This window comes from Bubalus kerabau, chromosome 21 (assembly GCF_029407905.1).
Source record: "Bubalus kerabau isolate K-KA32 ecotype Philippines breed swamp buffalo chromosome 21, PCC_UOA_SB_1v2, whole genome shotgun sequence".
Taxonomy (NCBI): domain Eukaryota; kingdom Metazoa; phylum Chordata; class Mammalia; order Artiodactyla; family Bovidae; genus Bubalus; species Bubalus kerabau.
The window spans coordinates 45,609,003-45,631,508 of NC_073644.1; the positions used below are offsets into that span (position 1 = coordinate 45,609,003).

At 48.0% G+C, this 22,506-nt stretch overlaps 1 protein-coding gene across 1 annotated transcript in view; it reads right to left on the reverse strand.

The window, feature by feature from the left end:
- PIEZO2 (piezo type mechanosensitive ion channel component 2) overlaps positions 1-2,460 on the reverse strand; it is a 252,170-nt gene extending 249,710 nt beyond the window's left edge. Inside the window, exon 1 of the mRNA XM_055559293.1 lies at positions 1,615-2,460. Within this exon, the coding sequence (XP_055415268.1) occupies positions 1,615-1,678 (64 nt within the window). The 5' untranslated portion in view covers positions 1,679-2,460. The remainder of the gene's footprint in view (positions 1-1,614) is intronic.
- Positions 2,461-22,506: the final 20,046 nt, after the last annotated feature.

A 22,506-nucleotide genomic window follows, 5' to 3' on the forward strand; every position in this document is an offset into this window, starting at 1 on the left:
GTCGCCAGCCATCAGCGGGTAATCGCTGCTGTCCTGTCGCTCCGCTAGGTGTGCGTCGCAGGTAACCACCGGCAGTCCCCAGGAGCTGCCACCCCTCCGAACCTGGCGCGGGGCTGGGAGGGGGGGTGGGGGCGGTGGAGCAGGGAGGTGGGGCCGGAGGGACGCGCAGAATGGGGCAGAGCCACTCCCCACCTCACTGACTACACGAATCGGCCCCACACCGAAAGCCCCTGCTTAAGCCGGGCTTGGTGTCAGGCCCTGCAGAGACACGCGGTCCCTGGACTTGACGCGACCTGCGAAGCAGCCGCACAGTGTCCCTGATCGATTTCCCAAACTGGCGGGGACAGACGCCCATAGGAGCTTCGTGGGAGCCGCGCTCCTCGCCGGCAGAGCGATGCTCAAGGACAAAGATGCCCGCAGAAGGGTCCTGCCCGGAAACTCGAGTGGCAAAGAGGCCGCGACCGCCTCCGCGCTGGCCCCTCCTCCTGCCCAGGGACCAGGCCTCTCGCCTCTCCGCGAGCCTTCTCGGTTTTCCGCGCAGGTTTCTTGTGTGTTAATACTCGGCCACATAATCCCCGCAGGAGCTGGGGTCAGCCCTCAGGAAACCCACCCAAGCCCCCTTCCGATTACGTCCCCATTTAGCACAGGTGTGACCTTGATCCTCCACCTCTAGCAAAATGGACAAAGGTGGCTTTTTCCGCATGGGTCTGGCTCTCCTTGCAAACGCAATTGCTACTTGCTAAGACGTGTCCTCTTTTCTAGCTCCTGTGCGAACAGGTGAGGGCTAGGCGCCCACAGTCACCTTAGCGGGGTTCAGCGTGGCACTTCTACTAGAGGAGAAATTGGGCCCCTCTCACTCCAAGCCCGCGCCCCGCGGGTGTCTTTAGACCTGAAGGCCGGTGGCTTTTCACGCCCTACCGGCCGCATAAAAACAGTGAGATCCTTGCCTGGGAATCCGGGAGGCTCCCTCTGGCCTCGCTTAAACCTCGGAATCCCAGCGCAGCTACAGATCCTTCTGGACCACGCGGGAGCGGAGCTGGGCCTCCGTTTCCGCAGCCTCTGCGTCCAGCAGTTTTGTTGTAGAGGCTTTTGTGTGAGTAAAGCCAGCAACTTCAGGGCACCGCTTCCCTGCGCGACCCGAGTCCTTCCCTTCTTCCCCCCAGGGGCTGGGACACGGGATGGGGCAGAGGTGGCCTAGAAACCCTCTGGATGCGCCGAGCGTCCTGCGTCCAGGGACAGGGGGAGGGTGCTCTTGTACAAACCTGGGAAGGGGTCTACAACTACCTTCCAGGAGGATTCGCATCCATTGTGCACGAGTCAGCACTCCACAAAAATTTCCGTGTGTTACTAAACTCAGCTCCGTCTCCAGCACTGGCCGATCTGGCCGCCCGGACTGTGAAGCTGGACGGTTAAGACCCTGATCATACAGACCCCGTTCCTGCGCCCCAGAGCGAGAATTGAAAGTGCCGGGCTTCGGCACCCAGACCGCGGAGCTGACTCCCCGAACCGGGTCTCGGGCACTCGAGCTGGTGATCCGGGTTTGCTCTGAAGCCCGCCCCCTCCCCAGGCGCCCCCTCCCCTTCCCTGGACCCTCGGAGAGAGGGAAACACTCACCTACTGCCAGGCAGATGGGGAGCAGCAGCCTGAAGACGAGCCCGCACACCACTTCCGAGGCCATCGCGTCGGTCCCTCGACTCCGAGCAAAGGGTCTCTAGGACTGGGGTGCCAAGCCCATGCCCTCCTAGGGCCTCCTGCGGCCGGCGGCTCGCAGCCGCCTGGGCATCGCCTCGGCTAGAGCCGCGGCGCCGTGCGCCCCGAGGGCGCGCTCTCCGCTTTCCTGGCCGCGCCTCTCCGCTCTCCCGGCCGCCGCTCACCAGGCCCTAGGAAGCCCCCTCGTAGGGCGCCCGACCCCTCACACCCGGCCCATCCAGTGTGGACTCCCCGATCCGGTGCCGGAGGTTTCTGCAGCGGGTGCCGGAGGCTGGAGCCGGGGACCAGGCACTTCGAGAGGGTCCCGCGAGGCGGCGCGGCGAGAAAAGGGGAGAGGAGGGCGTGCTGTCCTTTTGGCGACTCCCGGGATGTCGCTCACGGGCAGCGGGGAGCCTTCTCCGTGGAGTCTTCTCAGAATAGAGGTGACGGCGCGGCCCTCGTTCGGCCTGAGCTCTCGGAGCGGCCCTGGCCCCGAGCGGCCCCGCGGTGGCTCCCTCCGCGGTCTTCGGTTCAGCCTCTGCGCCCCCGGGCTTCGGGCCGGAGACAGTGGGGCGCTGGCGGCCGGACTCGCGTAACCATTCCCGACTGCTCGGGGCTCCCTGACGGGTCGGCAGCGGGGCGCGCGAGGGGGCAGCCTCCACTCGCTCCTCCTCGGCCTCGACTTAAAGGAATAAAATGAAAAACGAACGCCGCCCGGCGGCCAGCGCGCCCCCGCCCCGCGCAGTGCAGCCTCGCCCTGGCGGCGCAGCCCCGGCTCCGGGCGGGCGCTCACTTCTCCACCTTCAATGAAACTTTCGAAGCCGCGCTCGCGGACGGGCGTGCGCGCCGGCCAATGGGAGGTGGCTCGGGGCGGTGCGGGGTCCCGCCCCTGGACCGCTGGAGGCGGGCGCGGGGCCCGAGTGCCGGGACCCAGCGCAGGGAAGCCCCCGCCTGCGAGCGGTGGGCTTGGCGCGCTCGCTCCCCGGACCCTCAGCGCCGCTGGGTCCTGTCCTTTTGCAGACTGAAGGAACCATCCGTTCCCCAGGGCGCGGCCCTGAGCTCACCCGGGGAGTCCTTTAAGGCTCCAGGAATTGTGCACAGGCGACAGGAAAGCAGAAGTTGGCGCGACTGTCACTGTGCTAGGTCCACACGTGCCCACATGCACGCACTGAGAGGAAGAAAAGCAGAATTCGTCCAGACCAGTGTCCCTGCGCATTCTGAACGGAGCGAGAAGTTTCAGCTTTGACGGAGCTCTGGGAAATCCTGGGTCTTTCCAAATTCATTGGGTCATTGGGAAATCTGCGAGTGGACATAGGGATCAGATGCGCGCCCACTTAGTAGATTTTGCAGACGTCTTGTTTTCGCCTTGGGTTTGTTGCTTGTCGTGGCCCCTGGGAAGAGAGTATACTGTTTATCTTCTCAACTCATAACCCCTGTTTTCTCTTTCTCTAGGTAAGATCTAGAGACACCTGGTTCTAGCTGGGAGATGCTCTTTTCTCAATTATCCAGCAGTTTTGTCACTGAGGGGACCCTGGAGACCTGAAACAGGTGATCTGGCCTATAGGGAGGACCCTTCAAAACTGGCATTTCCATCAGGAGGGCAGAGAGGCAAGAATTTGACTTCCACCAGCCTTCTGGTCTTGAACTGGTGTTTGATGATGGAAAAGTCTACTGATAGAAATTTACACAAACCTTAGTTCTCTGTGATAACCAACAAGTTCTCCCTTTAGAGATACAGTAACCTTGCATTTTGAGCCCAGATGTCTTCACAAATTCCCTGAGAAAGACAAATACACTGTGAACCAACACTTTTTTATGAAGTCTGATGCAGTCAGATCTTGCAAAGACACACCGAAACTTAGACCATCCTTGTATTCTAGAGTCCTCAAGAAGTTTACCACCGGAACTCCGAATGTCAATGTACACTACACTAGGCCTAGAAAAGATAACAGGAACTTAAGCAAATCATTGTCCTCTACCAGGAATTGTGTTTTGTAGAAGCCTGATGACAATCTGCACCTATTTTCCAAGTCTAACACTGTGATGCTCATAGGTGGTGTCCTCTGGCTCTCCCTCAGTCTCTCTGGTACAACTTGTTTTGGGAACCCAATTAGAAGGTCACAAAGCCCTCCTGAATTTTATGTAACACTATGTCACCACATGAATTCTCACTTTACTCTGAATATTTCGTCGTGTTCTTGGTAGGTTTCCAACACCGTCTTTTTCTTGTTGTTGTTCAGTCATTAAGTCATGTCCAACTCTTTGCGACCCCATGAACTGCAGCACACCAGGCTTCCCTGTCCTTCATTGTCTCCCAGATAACTCAAACTCATGTCCATTGAGTTGATGATGACATCCAACCATCTGTCGCCCCCTTCTCCTCCTGCCCTCAATCTTTCCCAGTATCAGTGTCTTTTCCAATGAGTCAGCTCTTTGCAACAGGTGACCAAAGTATTGGAGCTTCAGCTTCAGCAACTACAGTCCTTCCAATGAATATTCAGGGTTGATTTCCTTTAGAATCGGCTGATTTATCTCCTCACAGTCCAAGGGACTCTCAAGAGTCTTCTCCAATTCAAAAGCATCAGTTCTTCAGTGCTCAGCCTTCTTAATGGTCCAACTCTCACATCCATACATGACTACTAGAAAACCATGGCTTTGACTATGGTCAAATAGTCAAACAGGTCTAGGTCCAATGGTCTATGGTCAAATGGTCAAACAGGACTAGGTCCAATAGACAGGACCTAGACCTGTCTAGATGTCCTCCAAATCACTGTCTCAGATACCCAGTTAGGAGAGGCACGATCTTCCCTAATCCACCTCCTGCTTGTCCTGTCCCTCTGTGTACCAAGTTGACCATTTGGTCTTTAGAGACTTTAAGACCTAGATCCCACTTCTTCGTCCACCCACACATACACTCAAGGAGTTTCAGTTGTCTGCATTTTACTAGAAGGTGTGCTCCCCCTGGCTGCATGCTACAGGCACCTGGGATCTCTCCATTAAACCAAAGCCCTTGAGTTTGACTCTGACTTGTTCTCGGCCCCCACACCGGTGTGCTTGGGAAAGCCAGGAGATGGTGCTCAGGTGTGCAGTCAGAGGAGAGAACCACAGTCCTCATTCACATGTCAGAACTCCGGAAACAGACCATGGTTTTCAAAACTTGCCTCACCCAAGCAATGCCACCTTTCTGGAGCTGTGTTTTCATACTGCAGTGATACAGGTCTTCACGGCAGTAGTCAATGGTGTTATCTTTACAAGGGCTGTTTTACCCTAAAATTTTCCAAGTATGAGGAGCAGTAGCTAATATCTAGACAGGTTGATTTTTAAGGATTTTCTGGCCCACTAGACACGGCTGCCATTGGTGAGGAGCCCTGTTTGGCCAGCCACTTTCATCCTCCATCTGAGCATGATCTTGCCTGAAACCTGGCACAAAGTAGAAATGCTTTAAGGAGAAAATCAACTCCATTGGATACTCATAAACACAGCATTTTGATATCTGATGAGCACCTAAAGCATATAACCCCAACTTTTGCCCACGTGATGAATCAGGCACTGGTCACTCCAGGCATCTCTGCATCCACATGGGTGGGTCATTACTGACACTTTATTGCCTTGGATTCCTCTTCCATACCTTAAGGAAAGCCATACAGACTAGCTCATATGAAGCACTACGTAGATGGAGAGAACCCTCAGAGATGCCTGGAGCACAGTCATCGTCCGATGAATAGTAGCGGCTAATATTAGTATTAATGCTATTGCCATTGCTATTATTGAAAAACCAGAACTATTCCTGCATTTCTGAGGCTGTTATGCTAAAACACCATAACCTGCTCTGATACTCATAAGGATGTCCTGGCCTTAGTAACGTGTTAAAAACTGACCCCCGCCACCCAGAGAGACATTCTTCTGAGTGAGATTTAGCCACAGAGAATATGTCACTGTGGCTTCTGTGGGTTTCTTCTCACCTGTGGGTTTCATCTCACCTGTTAGGTTCATCTTTTCTGAACTTGGTCTGATGCTCCCCCAGTTGACAAAATCACTCAGAAACACCATCCTTGTCCCAAAGGCTAATTTTCTCTACTGTGTTCAAAATGCAAACACGGAGTTAATAACCTTTTTCAGTCTCAAATGGTAACTTCACCAGTGTTTCCCAGAGGAGTATGAAAGTTGTCAACTTGGCATTTTCTTCTCCCAGTGAAATCTGCCAAGATCCATAGGCGCCATTGAGCCTGCAGAGAAAGTGTTGCCTCCAGCCAACTTAAGGTCCTCTTCTCCCATCAGTAATGTGTGTTCTGTCAACATATGTACTCACTTTATATTTTCAGAGATTCACATTTCTGTGTTTTCATTTGTAAGTCACAGTATTCGTCTAAAAGTGATTTTAGTTAGAAGCCACGTGGTTTTTGGCTCTTAAACTTGAAAAACTTGGAAGCAGAATGAAAGCCTGTCTTCTCTTTGCTAATATATTCTGTGGTTACACTTTTTAAGCTGTCAGTTTGATGTTTACAGCCGAAGTATTTTTAAGGTCTCCAAATTCCAAAAACCTAGACACCTTCTAATGATTTGTGGGAGGCATCATTGTGCTCTGCTTCTTCTAAAGAGGTTCTCCCCTATATGGTCTCCCCCACAGTCATCTACAGCAAAAATGAACAAAATCCCTATGTGTATCCCTGCTTTCCCATCTGTGGCATCTGGCCCTTACCTGCCATCTTTCTGCAGGATGTACAGAAGTTTACACCTTGGCCTGAAGTGCAATTTTTAAGTTGTCATGTGGATTCAGAATCTGAAGCCGACTGCTGGTTTTGTGTCTGATGATCAAGAACTTTGAAAAATCAGCCAACTGACATGTCCATGCCTTAGTTTTTCAATCAGATTCTAGGTTTTCAGGGCATGGGTGGAATTCCACCTATAAAGCAAGCTATGAAGCAGGCTATACAGCAAAATATCGTCTCCCAATTGTGTTCTGGTTACTTGCTTCAATTACACATACACACACATACATGCACAGACACACATACACAAATATCTATTACAGGGTAAGAAAGATCTCATATGAAAATAGAGGAGCATGTACAGTTCTATCTGTTTTTGCAGGGTTGACACATAAAGGAAGCAACTATGAATCCATGGGGAGGGTGTTCTGTGGAGGCCGGTGACTCACCTTAGGCACTGGTGCCCAGATGGCTGACTCTAAAACATGGGAACCACCATGTATTATTCACAGTCGACACCAGGTTTCTGAGCAGATTTTTATCTCGGGATTGTTTAGCTGCTTTCTGTGTCATTTCTCCTGAAGCCTTTGGAGAGGCTGAGGGCTTCATTTCATCCAGAAAGACTAAATTAAACTCTGGAAAGAGTCTAAAAGGAATTTGGGGAGCAATTTAACAGTAAAACGTAGTCACTCAAAGCAAGTTAGTAAACAAAAAATTTGCAAGTTTTTTTCTTTACTTGGATCCACTGAAACAGGAAAAGTTTCCTTGTCTGTATTCTATAGACATTTATTAGTTAATAAATGCACATTTCAAAATGACTTGGATTCCAGTTTCATTTCCTGGAACTCCATCAGGATTTCTTAAATGGTCTTTGAAATGTGAATATTCTTGGTGAGTCAAAGTGATTTTCATTCTTGGCTCTTAAAAACTTTGGGATGTGTGTTTGTGTGGGGTGTGTACACGTTTGGGGTATGGCCAGTTCTAGTTACTGACATTAGCCTACATTAACTTGCAACTGGGACTGTCTCAGGCCCTTCAGTAACTAAGTCAGCAAGTTCGGAGCTTCCTTCACTTATTCTCCTGCAGCGCCACCTTTTGGCTAAAAGTATAATGAAAAATACAAGTACCTAAAGCAAGAAATTAGGCACAACCAACAACCCTCTCTTGCAGCCAACAACAGGCTGATGGGCTCAAACACACAGCGGCGCCTTCATGCAGAGACCATCTGGTAAAGACAGACATGAATCAATCACTGTAGATAGTTAAGGAAACCAGGCCCATGCGCAGAGGACCGAGCGGAAGAATCAGGTACCACGGGAGAGCGTGGTGGTGAACCACACTTATTCTCATTTCTCCAGAAGGTGGTGCTTGCTGCACTTTGAAGAGTGGCTGTGGATTCTGCAGAGTATAAGCTCCGTGAAGGCAAGAACCCTCTTCTGTTCATTGCTGTGTGGCTGGAACCTGAGATAGGAGGTAGCCCAGAGCAGACCCTGAGTAAATGCTTGTTGAATGAGTGAAGGACTTATCCAGACAGGTAGAGAAGGAGCAGCACCCTAGGCTGACTTTTCCACGACTTTTCATCAGATGTATGGCGTCAGCCGTTGTGAGCCCACAAACAGAGCAGACGTCATTGGCTCTGAAAAGCCCAGTCATGTTTCTTGATCGATCAGCACAAACATCTCCAGTTTGTCCAAGGATGCGATAAACATCATAGGTTTTTCCAAGATTCTTTTAGATCCTTCAAACAAGTGTTTGCTTATTTGTTTGGGGATGTGAGGAAATGGTCCCTCTTACAAAAATAAATAAAAGACACTAGGCTCCTTCCCCCTAGACTGAAGAGATTTGCTTCTGGGTCAGAATCCCCTGGTGGAGAGGGGTCTGAACTTCCCTGCCCACAGCTACCCAACGTTCTACTTTCCTTCCCTTCCTCACAGTTAAAAGCGAAACACACTACAAAATTTAAAAGCAATGAGCCAGGAATGGTATAGAATGTGTTGGATTTCTCGGAACCGAGTTAGATGTCTGCTGACCCAACACCGAGGACGACACCTGGACACACAGCTGGAGGGGAGGGGCATCACATCAAGTTCAAGGCCCTCTAGGGGTGGGGGAGGGGAGAGCTGTGCCTGGTCAGGTGGGTCCCCCACAGAGCCCCCCAGGAGGGAGCGGAGTACCTTCCGCACAACCCCATCCGGTCCCTCCTCACCAACTGTGTGTCCAGGTGTCATCTTCTGTATTGAGTCAGCCCACATCTAACTCAGTTCCAAAAATTCCAACCACTCATATGATGGAAGCCTGGGAAGCAAAGGGCAAGGGGATGGAAGAAGAAAGCTGCGGCCAACGGGGGAGTCAAATACCCTCGATTCTGTGTGTTCATGTGCATTTGAACGAAGCACAGGTGAAGAGGTTGTGACTGTCTCCCTTTCCTTTGCCTCCAAATTGGGCTTTTCACCCCACTTCCCAGCTCACGTGGCATCTTGCCTGGGCAGGTGGACCTCTAAAGATGTCATGGCAAGCGTGGAGCACAGTCAGGATTCATCTTCACCAAGATGGTGACACTTGAGCCCTCGCGGGCAAGCACAGCGTGCAGGCCTGGGCTCAACCCTGGGGCCCCAGAGACACAGCCCCTGCATGGTCTGCTCATTGTGGACCCGCCCGTGAGTGCTAGGATGCAGGGCTTCAACCATCCTGGAGAATCCTGGGGAGGGAGGAATCCGCGTTGTGCAGTAATGCCACCCTGCCCCCGGCCTGAGCTCAGGTAGGCACACCTGCCAGAGTTGGCACTGCCACCTGGCTGCCTGCCCTCCCTTCTCCTCCAGAGTCTCCTTTCTTCCTTCCTGTGGAAGCAGGGGGTTGAGTCCAGGAGGCCCTCTCAGCCTCCACAATAGAAAAACAAGATGTGTGTTGGGGGCATGGAGGGGATTTGAAGTTAAACAGACCTACCGTCAAACCCCAGCTTGTGCACTTCCAAGCTGCAAGACGTGACAGTTGCTTAAAATGGTGTGGTTTTGTTTCTGAAACAAACAAAACAAAAAAATAATGAAGGTGAAGTGTGGCCACTGGGGTACTCAGCTCACCACCTGTGTGGAAAGCAAGGATCCGGCCACTTGGGTAAACAGCCCCTGGAAAGAACCAGGGTCCAGCCTCTTTCCCAGAAATGGTGCAGAGTGGGGAGACATCACCCAGACCTCGAGCTACAAGGATGATACCTGGCAACCTCGGTTCCTTTCCCTTAAAAGCTCAGGGTGCTTCTGAGATGTTATCTCATGAGTTTGCAATGCATTCCTGGGAGTTAGGTTAGAAGGGAGCCAGACAAGTTTCTAACCCGAAGATTTACTCAGAGCCGAAGATTGAAATGCCCTCTCTGCCAGTAGATGCACCTTCTGGGCACAGAAACACTGCTATTCAGATCACACACAGGGAAAGTCAATGTGCAGATGAAGGTAACCACATCTTCCGCAAGCTACATGTTGTAACAAAAGTCTTCCTCCTTGATTTCTTGATGATGACAGTGTCTAGAGGGTTTTGCTCCCAGAAGCGCGGTGGGAGATTCATGCCCACCCAGGTACTGAGTTGGCACAGATGTCACTTCCTCCCTGGGCACCAGGCTGTGATGGAGCACAACTGCCTTTTGAGAGCTCACTGTACAACAAACCCCAAGGTGACAGAACCAGAAAACTGCAGTCCCCTCAAATACACAAGATAAGCCGCAGTAAACATGACCCCACTGCCCTGACAGAAGATACTAACACATCTAAACAACATGCCAGCTAAACAGAACAGATATGTATGGAGGGCGAGGAGCAGTTCATCCCAGTGACCAGATAAACGCTATGCCGTGAAACAGGAGGGGCGATCAATACCGTCAGTAGCTGGTCCCATTAGTAAGGCAGTACCTAGAGGGAATGTTTCCCTGGACGGTAGCTTTTGGCACAAGGATGCGGAGGTAAGTCCTGGGATGAAGTCCCCAGGCTCACAGAGTCTGGGCCGGGGTGAGTCTGGGCAGAGAGCAGAGCCTGTGGGGAAGAATATGGCCTGGAGGAACAGAGCCTGGAGGTGGGGAGGGGGGGTTCCGCTGCAAGAGCTTGGCCAAGGGGGGGCCCTCGGGAGAAGAGGGGAAGGGGAGCAGCTGGGAAGATGTAAGGAAGGCTGGGGACTCATACTCCCCCAGCTTACACCTTGAATTTGACATTAGCCATTCAGATGAGGAAGAACACTGTGGACTGGCAGGAACAGAATAAGATGAGTTCTAGGCTGATTCGAAGACTCTCACACATATTGTTAAGTGAAAACCCAAATGGCAGAATATACCTATAGAGTGACCCGTTCTGTGTATAGAAGTGGGACAAATAATAGCTGAGTCATATTTACAATAAAATAACCCAAATGATTCACAAGGATAAATAAAGGGTGCCTCTAAGTGTAAGCTGCAGTCCATGGGGTCGCTAGGAGTTGGACACGACTGAGCAACTTCACTTTCACTTTCACTTTCATGCATTGGAGAAGGAAATGGCAACCCACTCCAGTGTTCTTGCCTGGAGAATCCCAGGGACGGGGGAGCCTGGTGGGCTGCTTTCTCTGGGGTCGCACAGAGTCGGACACGACTGAAGCGACTTAGCAGCAGCAGCAGCTAAGTGTATAGAGGTGGGGAGGGAGGTGGGAAGAACTTGTTAGGAATTCTCAATATACCAGTTTTGTGTTGTTCGGATTCTTGAATCACCTAAACTTATCGCATAAATAAATTCTACTAAACAAAAACCATTAAAGGTTGTATTTTAAAATTCTATATAAGATAGTATTCTAGTAAATTCTAAAACAATAAAGTTCAGTTTAACAACGGATAAAAGCATACACTGTTAAGTAAAAAACACAAGGTATAGAACAGTTAATTTAGTGTCCAGTCTTTTGTGAAAGGAAGGAGAGGAAGTGTGTGTGTGTGTTTGCTTATTTATGTAAAAAAAAAAAATACAAGATGGATCATCAGAAACTGAGGGCTTATATGGGAGCAAGACTTCTCTGAGTGTACATTTTAATATAATTTTGATATGTAAATGGAACATATGAATATTTTGTATATTCTGAAAAAAATTTTTAAGTATCTCTTTTCAGTAGTAAATAATTCTAGAACAATAGAAAAAACAATGGTTTTCATCAAAAAGAAAATGCTCAATAACGCTTTATTGATTTCAGACTATTCCCTTCTAATGTCGTTGAGTGCAGGTGACAAACCACTCACAGGATTAGCTTTTGGGACAAGTAAAGCAAAGTCAGTCAGTCAGTCATGTCCAACTCCTTGTGACCCCATGGACTGTAGCCCACAAGGCTCCTCTGTCTATGGAATTCTCCAGGCAAGAATACTGGAGTGGGTTGCCATTTCCTTCTCCAGGGGATCTTCCCAAGTTTGAGACAAGTATGTCGCATGAATTTTTGGCCCTTTAAAGGGCTGTGAAAGCAAAATGTCTTTTAATTTTAAAACAGTCTGTGCCTTTTCATATATGCATATTTTTAAAGTGACTCTAAGCTTTAGGACTTTTCATGTCTCATAACTAAAGGAAAGCTTTTTCTGACTTTCAAAACTATAAAAAGTTGAAAAGATTAAGATTATCTTAAGGGGTTTGATGAAGTTTGTGAGAACTATGCAGCAATTTTGTGGCAACGCAACCTGGAAGGCACCTAGGGTTTGGGTTGGTAATTACAGAGCTATGGTATTTCACATCATATTTGCACAGTTTTGTAATTGTCTTGTGCTCTTCTGCAGCCAAGAAGAAAAGTAGAAAACCGGTTTCCATCCCACTTTTTCCCAAAGAAAAGAGAAACAACACCACAACAGTGAGACCACTGTATTAAATTCACATGAATTTGTAAATTCAGTGGATAAAGGTGCTCTTCTGAGCTTCGACGCTCATTGGCCACAAAATGTTCACGTACTTCTCCATACCACTTTTTCTTTTCCTACCCCCATTCTCCTTCTCCCTTCCTCCCTCATCCCAGTTCACAACTCTCACTATCAAATTCAAATCCAGTCTCCCTGGAGCATCTTCAAAAATGGGAACTGGCAGAACAAAAGTGGCTGAGGCTGTGCCATGAGAAAAGATGACAGAAGGAAAGATTTCTGGGGGAATCAAAGACAAACAGTGCTGCAGAGACACAGGGATCAGCAAGCACGAGTTCGCTGGCCAGCGCGTCACGGGCCGCATGGACCACTTGCAGTTTGCATGTAAGGGGATAGCCCTGTGCTGCCCGCTCTCACCTCTCCTTCTGTACTTCCACCCTCTGTCCCTCCCTCCTCTGTGACCCCACTGCCACTCTCAGTTCAAGCTGCAGCCATGTGTGCTGCATGATATAGCATCGATACTAGAATCTCAGCCCATCCCTTCTCTGGCTCCTTTCACCCTGGAAGGCCCGAGTGCATCATTCAGAAGGGAAATGAGTGACCTCAGCCCAAGGAAGAGAGGCGGGAAGAAACCGTCGAAACTGCAGCACCTAGAAAATGTCCTTTGGGTTCTCTACATGCATGGCTACACTCAATCCATTCAAGATACAGACACCAACCTCTAACACACTGATGTTTTATAAGAAAAAACTATATTCAACTGATGTTTTATAAGAAAAGCCATGCTTCAGTTGCTGCTGCTGCTAAGTCACTTTAGTCATGTCCAACTCTGTGCGACCCCATAGATGGCAGCCCACCAGGCTCCCCCACCCCTGGGATTCTCCAGGCAAGAACACTGGAGTGGGTTGCCATTTCCTTCTCCAATGCATGAAAGTGAAAACTGAAAGTGAAGTTGCTCAGTCGTGTCCGATTTTTAGCAACTCCATGGACTGCAGCCTACCAGGCTCCTCCATCCATGGTATTTTCCAGGCAAGAGTACTGGAGTGGGGTGCCACCAGTTGATGGACTAGGATTAACGTGATCTGCAAAGTAAAGGAAACCACACAGTCACCTCTGGTCCTGTTCTTGTGTTTAAGTCACATGGTGACTCTCTGCACTGCCCTCCAGGCCTGCGAGCCCCGAGGGAGAGAGGCAGGCTCCCAGCCGGCCCCGAGCCCCACTGCACCGGGCAGCCGACATCTTTAAGTTCGGCCCTTGGAACTCAGATGGTCTTCATAAAGTCTTACACCTGTAATAGTAGCATGTGATGTGTGACCCAGGCCCGAGGCACGTCCTGGAATGCGCACCCTCTCCAAAAGAGTGGATGCTCAGTGTCTCTTGGAAGGTTCGTGTTTCACAGGCTGTGCCGCTTGGCACATCCCTGGATGTTCTGGGGGAGTCCGCCACCTCCTCCCTCCACAGGCCTCTCAGGATTGCCAGCTGAAGAGATTCCCTGTGACTCAGACAGTCCTCCATCCCACACCTCCTGCAAAAACCATTAGGACTCGGCACAAGGCTGAATAAAACTCCAGAGGATTGTCAGGTGATGATGCCTTTTTCCCTGATCGTCAGTCCTGGAATAACCTTGTCCGTGTCCAGGTCAGGCAGTTCCCCCTGGAAGCGCCAAACAGGAGTTCCAGCCTGAAAAACAGAAACACTGGGCTGCCCGCGAGAAGGAACCCAAAAGGCCCGCCCCAAGGGAGTGAGGCTGCAAAGCCTCCGACTGCCTGCCCCTGCGTCCTGTCCTTCTCCTTCAGACACTTGGGTAACATGTGGCATGTTCAGAGATGCTCCCTGAGCACCTACTGTGTCTTGGGCAGCCTCCTCCCCTCTCTCCCCACCCTGCAGGTAATCTCACCTGCCCCCAACTCTGTGAGATGCCCTGTGTACCTTCTCACACACCTGTGCCTGCCCTGCCCCCACACTCAGCCCTAAACTCCTTCAAGGGGGTGGACTGTCTCATGTGATGCAGGAAGTAGGTTCTCAGCCTGCAGTGGGCACTCGGGGAAGAGCTACTGAGCAAAGGTCCACTGGACGGGGACTCGTCAGCTCTTTGCTGGAAAAGAAGGTGGGAACAGTCTGCTTTGAACTCTTCCTGTGTATCAGCCATGTGTTCAGAAATGCATCTAGAAGATGACCTCTTCTAGCCCCAGCAACAGCTCTGCAGGACAGAAGCTACCATCCCTGGGTCACAGACAAGGTTGCCTAGGGGAGCAGGGCAGGTAACTGGGATGAAAATCCATCTCTGGTGGCAGAGACACCCCAAGGGTCCCCGAAAGAAAGTATGGGTGACCTTCAGCCAGGGTGACCCCTCACTCTGACCCCTGCAAGACTGTAGTGGACTCAGGGCTGATGGGACATGAGAGGGAGGGTTACATGTGTCCAGGCTGAGTAGTGAGGTGCTGAGGGAGATGACGGTGGGCATCTGACATCAGCGCATCTTTAGGAAGATGCAGAGGGGGCTGGGGGACAAGGTCAGTCCTGTTGTGGACACCAGAGAAGCCCTGTGGTGGACGCCAGCTGCCCTGGGCATACCCTTGGAGGGTGAGGAGCCCACAGGGTCACAGACAGACAGGCTCACCCTGCTATGGGTCAAGAGGATGATCCCAGCAGCAGTTGGGGTTGGTCCTGGAGATAGAACGTGAACCAGATTTAGTGAAAACTGGCAAAAAGATGGATGAATGGAGGCTGATGGGCAGAGAGGGAGAGGGCTGGGTGCAGAGGTAGAGAGGCCCTTGGCAAGGGACTAGATGAACTTGACGAGTAAATAAAGCAACATGGTCAGTACTGCTTTAGAAGAATGAGTTTGTGTGTGCTTACCAGGCAACCTTCTCTTTAAGGTTATGGGTCAGAGGCAGGCCGGGCGATCACAGGTTCCCCAGCTCATGGCTGCAGGACCCCTGGTGAAACACCAGCCACTGAGCTTCCTGCTCCCCAATCCCAACTGCCTGTCCCTTGTCAGGCTTCCCTCTGGCTGAATTAACCCTGAGAAGCCGTCAGAAGACATGGGAAGAAGCATGGAGCCAGGTTCAGTGATGACCATGGCCCCTGTCACTGATGGCAAGGCTGTGGCCAAACATGTATTGGTGATGGAGTCTTAAATTTAGGGGGTTTGATAGAATAAGTGCTCATTTGGAGTTTGAGAAGGAGACAAACTTGGGCTCAACTGGCTCTCAACATGGGAAAGAACACAAACCCAGGTCAAGGAGCCTTTTCTGTGTGTCCAGAAGCCGGAGGCCTTCCAGAACCAAGCCGCTGCCTCTACAGGTGGCTGCTCAGGCCAGTGAGTGGCGGGCAATACTGGCTCCAAGCATTGGAAGCCTGGTGATTTGCAAAGCACCACTCAGAGCTCCCGTCCAGGATGGGGGTCAGCAGGGGCGCCTGCAGTGGGGTACCAGCTGAGGCCAGAGCCGGGGTTTTGGAGTCAGGCCAGCTGCCATGGGGTGGGATTGTCTCCAGCACAGGCTGCCTACTGGGTGTGGGCATGCGGCCGCTCCAACACAGGCTGCTGTGTAGACAGATCCTGCAGAGTAAGCTTGGAACTCAAGGATGCCTGTGGTGCTGGTGGAGGGGGGCGACATCCAGACAACCATCTGTGGCACCCCCCTACCCCAATGGCAGAACCTGACAGACACAGAGAGGGCTTCACAGATTAAAAAAAAAAAAAAGACATTCTCTTTTTGTGGGAATTGGGCAATCTGAATTTTTTTGTTGTTTGAAAACCTTACTTCTCTCTTCCTAGGGAATTCTTGAAAGAAGGGCTGTGTTACCTGTGGAATAAAATCTTCCTGTCACAACACCTGTGGTTTAAGAACAAATGGGAGAGAGAGACTATAGAAGCCACCAGGGCATGAGCTGGCCCAGGTTTTGTGAACAAGAAACCCACAGCTAAATACAAGAAGGAATTTCTGGCCCAGCCCCACGAAACATGCAACAAAACCCAACGCTTAAATCCAGGCTGCTGACTCAACAGGGTGCAAAATTGAGTGGGCGCCATGACTGATGGTCCTGTCAAGCTCTCAGCAGTTTTGGGGTTTGTTTGAGGCACAGCACCTCAGAGCCCATAAGTCACTGCTACCAAAGGCTGCGGGTGTGGGGAGGGGCTAAGACCCCTCTAAGCACACAGACCTTCTTTGTTGAGCCCAGCAGATTTCATGGCAGCAGACTCTCAAGCTCTCATTCCTCTTTGAGTTTACTTTAAATTTGACTCAGAAAAGAAAGAAATCAAACATTTCACAGATCATTTTAGGCTCACTTTGCATCCAGACTTTGTTATAGAAAAACAAATAAATTCATTTTCAAGGAACACAGTCAGTCAATTCAGTAGCTCAGTCTTGTCCCACTCTTTGAGACCTCTTGAACTGCAGCAGGCCAGGCTTCCCTGTCCATCACCAACTCCCGAAGCTTGTTCAAGCTCATGTTCATGTTGATGATGCCATCCAACCATCTCATCCTCTTTTGCCCCCTTCTCCTCCTGCCTTCAATCTTCCCCAGCATCAGGATCTTTTCCAGTGAGTCAGTTCTTCGCATCAGGTAGCTAAAGTATTGGAGCTTCAACTTCAGCATCAGTCATTCCAATGAATATTCAGGGCTGATTTCCTTTAGAATTGACTGGTTTGATCTCCTTGCAGTCCAAGGGACTCTCAAGAGTCTTCTCCAACACCACAGTTCAAAAGCATCAATTCTTTGGTGCTCAGCTTTTTTTAGAGTTCAGCTCTCACATCCATACATGACTACTGGAAAGACCATAGCTTTGACTAGATGGAGCTTTACTGGCAAAGTAATGTCTCTGCTTTTTAATATGCTGTCTAGGTTGGTCATAGCTTTTCTTCCAAGGAGCAATTATCTTTTCAATTTCATGGCTTCAGTTACCATCTGCAGTAATTTTGGAGCCCAAGAAAATAAAGTCTGTCACTGTTTCCATTGTTTTCCCATCTATTTGCCATGAAGTGATGGAACTGGATGCCATGATCTTAGTTTTCTGAATGTTAAATTTTAAGCCAACTTTTTCACTTTCCTCTTTCACTTTCATCAAGAGGCTCTTTAGTTCCTTTCCATTTTCTGCCATAAGGGTGGTGTCATCTGCATATCTGAGGTTATTGATGTTTCTCCTGGCAATCTTGATTCTGGCCTTTGCTTCATCCAGCCCAAGATTTCAGGTGATGTGCTCTGCATATAAGTTAAATGAGCAGGGTGACAATATACAGCCTTGTCTTACTCCTTTCCCAATTTGGAACCAGTCCATTGTTCCATGTCTGGTTCTAACTGTTGCTTCTTGACCTGATACAGGTTTCTCAGGAGGCCGGTAAGATGGTTTGGTATTCTCACCTCTTGAAGAATTTTCCACAATTTATTGTAATCCACACAAAGGCCTTAGCATAGTCAATGAAGCAGAAGTAGATATTTTTCTGGAATTCTCTTGCTTTCTCTATGATCCAAAAGATGTTGGCAATTTGATCTCTGGTTCCTCTGCCTTTTCCAAATTCCAGCTTGAACATCCAGAAGTTCTCAGTTCACATACTGTTGAAACCTAGCTTGGAGGCTTTCATAATATATGCTTTTCTTTAAAGAGACATAAGGTGACAAAGGTCTTTCATGATTCTAAAAGTGTTATCAGAACAATAAATCTATCCATTTGACTAATAGACCAGTTCTATCAGTAATAACGTTCTTCGGAGAAGGCAATGGCACCCCACTCCAGTACTCTTGCCTGGAAAATCCCATGGATGGAGGAGCCTGGTAGGCTGCAATCCATGGGGTCCCTTAGAGTCAGACATGACTGAGCGACTTCACTTTCAGTTTTCACTTTCATGCATTGGAGAAGGAAATGGCAACCCACTCCAGTGTTCTTGCCTGGAGAATCCCAGGGATGGGGGAGCCTGGTGGGCTGCCGCCTATGGGGTCGCACAGAGTCGGACACGACTGAAGCGCCTTAGCAGCAGCAGCAGAGAATAATCTGGGGCTTCCCTGGTCGCTCAGAGGTTAAAGCATGTGCCTGGAATGTGGGAGACCCAGGTTTGATCCCTTGGTCGGGAAGATCCCCTGGAGAAGGAAATGGCAACCGATTCCAGTACTTTTGCCTGGAGAATCCCATGGAGGAGCCTGGTAGGCTACAGTCCATGGGGTCTCTAAGAGTCAGACACAACTGAGTGACTTCACTTTCACTTTTCACTTTCATGCATTGGAGAAGGAAATGGCAACCCACTCCAGTGTTCTTGCCTGGAGAATCCCAGGGACGGCAGAGCCCGGTGGGCTGCCATCTATGGGGTCACACAGAGTCAGACACAACTGAAGCAACTTAGTAGCAGCAGAGAATAATCTACATCAAACATCTAAGAGAAGAATACAAATTAGCAAAACAACATGTGTTCCAAAAGTTTAATTACATTTTATTTATTTGTGCTTAAAATCCAGAATAGGAAGAGGTGGGTTACAAGTATAACAATAAATAAGCCAATTCATTCATGATACTTTAATCCGTTACTGTACAACTAAATTAGAGCACTTAAAAGTCTAACCACCCTACAACAGTATTTCTAGAACAACTAGCTTTAGGTTCCAATTCAGGTTATTAGGAGAAATGCTGATCCCATGCGTCCTTAGCCCCTCGCAAGAGAGCTGGAGTATGGCATCTGAGGGGCACCGAGCTTCCTCCAGGGTGACTCCCACCCTGGGGTACGGGTTGAGGATTCATTGCTGAGACCAAAGCTCCGGGGTAGGGAAAGGTCCTGGGAAGATGAGGCAGGTCATTGCTGAGACATGGGCTGGCGGGTGGTGAGGGGATGGTCCTGGCAAGAAGAGGCAGGTCATTGCTGAGACATGGGCTGGCGGGTGGTGAGGGGATGGTCCTGGGAAGAAGAGGCGGTCTTCTCCTGCAGGAGCCTGAGAAATATTTAGTTGAAAGATTGATTCATAATGCAAAGTGAATGTGCTTTCCCGTCATGCACAAATTCATAGATTATTTATTGCTGTTCATCACATGCCTTCTCTCCCACTAGGCTGCCAGCTCCAGGAGGTCGGGGACCCTGTTGGCCTCACTCTGCAGGGCATCAGCTTGCTCACAGGGAGAGTGGAGTCTGGTAATTTGGAAGGATATTAGGTACATGTGCCATAATTACTTACATTTCTAAGATCTGTGAGTCTCAGAATTTTGAAAAAGATGAATAAAATGGAACTGTGTAAGAGGAATAAGAAAATATATTAATAAACTCTAACTCAAAAAGATACATACATCCCAATAGCAGCACTATTCACAATAGCCAAGACATGGAAGCCATGTAAGTGTCCATCATAGACATCAATGGATAAAGAAGACGTGGTATATATATACACAATGGAATATCACTCAGCCACAAAAGAATGAAATAATGCCATTTTCCAAAACGTGGATGGAACTGGGGACTGTCATACTAAGTGAAGTAAGTCAGACAAAGGTAAATATCATATGATATCTCTTATATGTGAAGTGTAAATATATATATATATATATATATATATATATATATATATACACACACACACACAAATGAACATATCTACAAAACAGAAGCAGACTCACAGACATGGAAAACAAATTTATGGTTACCAGAGGGGAAATGGGGAGGAGGAGGACAAATTATCAGTTTGGGATAAACAGATACAGAACACTATATATGAAATAGATGAACAACAAGGTCCTACTATACAGCACAGGGCACTATATTCAATATCCTGTGATAAACCATAATGTGAAAGAATATGAAAAACACACACATATATTTTTATAACTGAGTACTTTACTACACACCTGAAACTAGCATTGTAAATCAACTATACTTCAATAAAAAAGACAAGATATTACAATATTTCATTGATGAAACAATGAAATTACTTCTCCTTGTGCACTGTATAAATCATTGAACATTAAAGCTTGAAGGGATTCTGCAGGTCATCTGCTCTAGCCTCGTCACATTCATTTTCCTTTGAATCGAGACACTAATGTGAGCAGCGAACTCGTCCTCACATCAGTTACCCCTACAGAACTTCAAACTCCTAAGGTAACACCATGCAATTCTGGAGAGCAAGAATGTTTGAAAATACGTGATGCAAAGCACGTAGGCCTGTTTAGGGTCAGATCATATAAAATGACGATTGAACTAGGCTTATGGAAACACTGTGGACTAGTCTCCTAATCTTCTACTCAAATGTTTAATTTAGCTTCATTTGGTTAATTTTAGCTGAAATTTTGCTAGTATAAAAAGGCCATCTTCAAAAGATATAAAATAATGAACTTCGATAGGGAAAATCCCACAATTTTCAAATAGATCTGTGATGGCCCAGAATGAACCAATGAGATATAAGAAAATAATGGAGTCAAAAGCATAAAAATCAGTGTTTGTTTTTCTTAACATAATCCATGGTTAAGTACAGAGGAAATACTGATTCAGAACATGGTTTGAATAATGCTTAATAATCAGTTGAGTGTGCAAAGGTTTTCACGTTGCCAAAGAGGCTAAAATAAAATAAGAGAAAATTTAAAACTAATATACTGAAGGATTCACTTTGGTTTTCAGACGAAAAACTTCTACTTACTGTGGAAATTATGACTTTATTTAGAATGACAGATTTAAGGTTAAATGTTTATTGGCTTCCTATGCAAAGAATTAAAGTACAATTTGTCTTTTACTAACTTAATTATTACAATTATAAATTAATAGAGTCTGCCTTCCCCCAAGTCTCTCTCCAGTGTTTAGATTCTGACTCGCAGCATTTGGAAAGTCATTCATTTCCATCACTCAGTTAAAAGGCTTCAGGAGCTCAGAGAAGCTGGGTCATCAGTCTGGAATTCAAAGCAAAGTTAACCACAAAATGCAAACTTGCTTTTAAGTACACAGGGCCGTTTAGAGAGGTTACTGTCATACTTACTGCAAATTGAATCATACAGAAGTCAATATGTAAAGACATATTGCCTTTGTTCAATAACGATGTTTCCTCAGCCGTGCCAACTTTTTACACAGATCTCTGCACAGTCAGCAAATCGACAAGGAATTGATATCTACAAAGCCTTTAATTCACTTTTGAGGTTAAGGTTGAAGGAAATTGTAACCATAATATGACAGCCTAAATGTGCAGTAATCTAAGAAAACCTTGTTTATTTAGCAGAAAGCATAGCAAGGGATGTTTTACAAGAAATCTTATAGGTAGCTGCCTTTTGGTTTTTGCTTGTTTTCTTTTCTAATAAAAACAGTCTTATTTATACCATGTTGTAGAAAACAGTATTATTTAGTCATTCTCTAAGTCAGAAAAACATGTGTTAATATATGATATTAATGTAATCACACCATTAGCTTTATATTGAGGGGTTTATAGGAAATACTGAGTTAAATAATATAAGACTTAAGAGTTTTATCAAGGGAGAAAAATTTAGTTAAAAATGTGAAAATGAGCAGTTTTGTTTTTAATTTTTAAAATTATGAAAGTAATTTAACAGATTTATAAGAGAATTGGAAAATACAGAACAAAGTTACATATAGTTCCACTAAAAGTAAAGAAAGAAAGTGAAGTCGCTCAGTCATGTCTGACTTTACGACCCCATGGACTGTAGCCTACCAGGCTCCTCCGTCCACAGAATTTTCCAGGCAAGAGTACTGGAGTGGGTTGCCATTTCCTTCTCCAGGGGATCTTCCCGACCCAGGGATCAAACCCAGGTATCCCGCATTTCAGATAGATGCTTTACCATCTGAGCCACCAGGGAAGCCCACTGAAGCCCACTATATAGTTCCACTATATGTTACAATTATTTTTTAAGTAGATAAATTAAGATTTTTAGTTAGAACTTCAATATCAAACTCTGAAAAATCAATAGAATATACATAGACAGAAAAGTCAAAGGATATATGCTGCTGTTGCTGCTGCTAAGTCGCTTCAGTCGTGTCCTACTCTGTGCGACCCCAGAGACGGCAGCCCACCAGGCTCCCTCGTCCCTGGGATTCTCCAGGCAAGAACACTGGAGTGGGTTGCCATTTCCTTCTCCAATGCATGAAAGTAAAAAGTGAAAGTGAAGTCGCTCAGTCATGTCCTACTCTTAGCGACCCCATGGACTGCAGCCTACCAGCCTCCTCCATCCATGGGATTTTTCCAGGCAAGAGTGCTGGAGTGGGGTGCCATTGCCTTCTTCCGCTGTCCATGGGGTCGCATAGAGTCGGACACGACTGAGCGACTTCACTTTCACTTTTCACTTTTCATGCATTGGAGAAG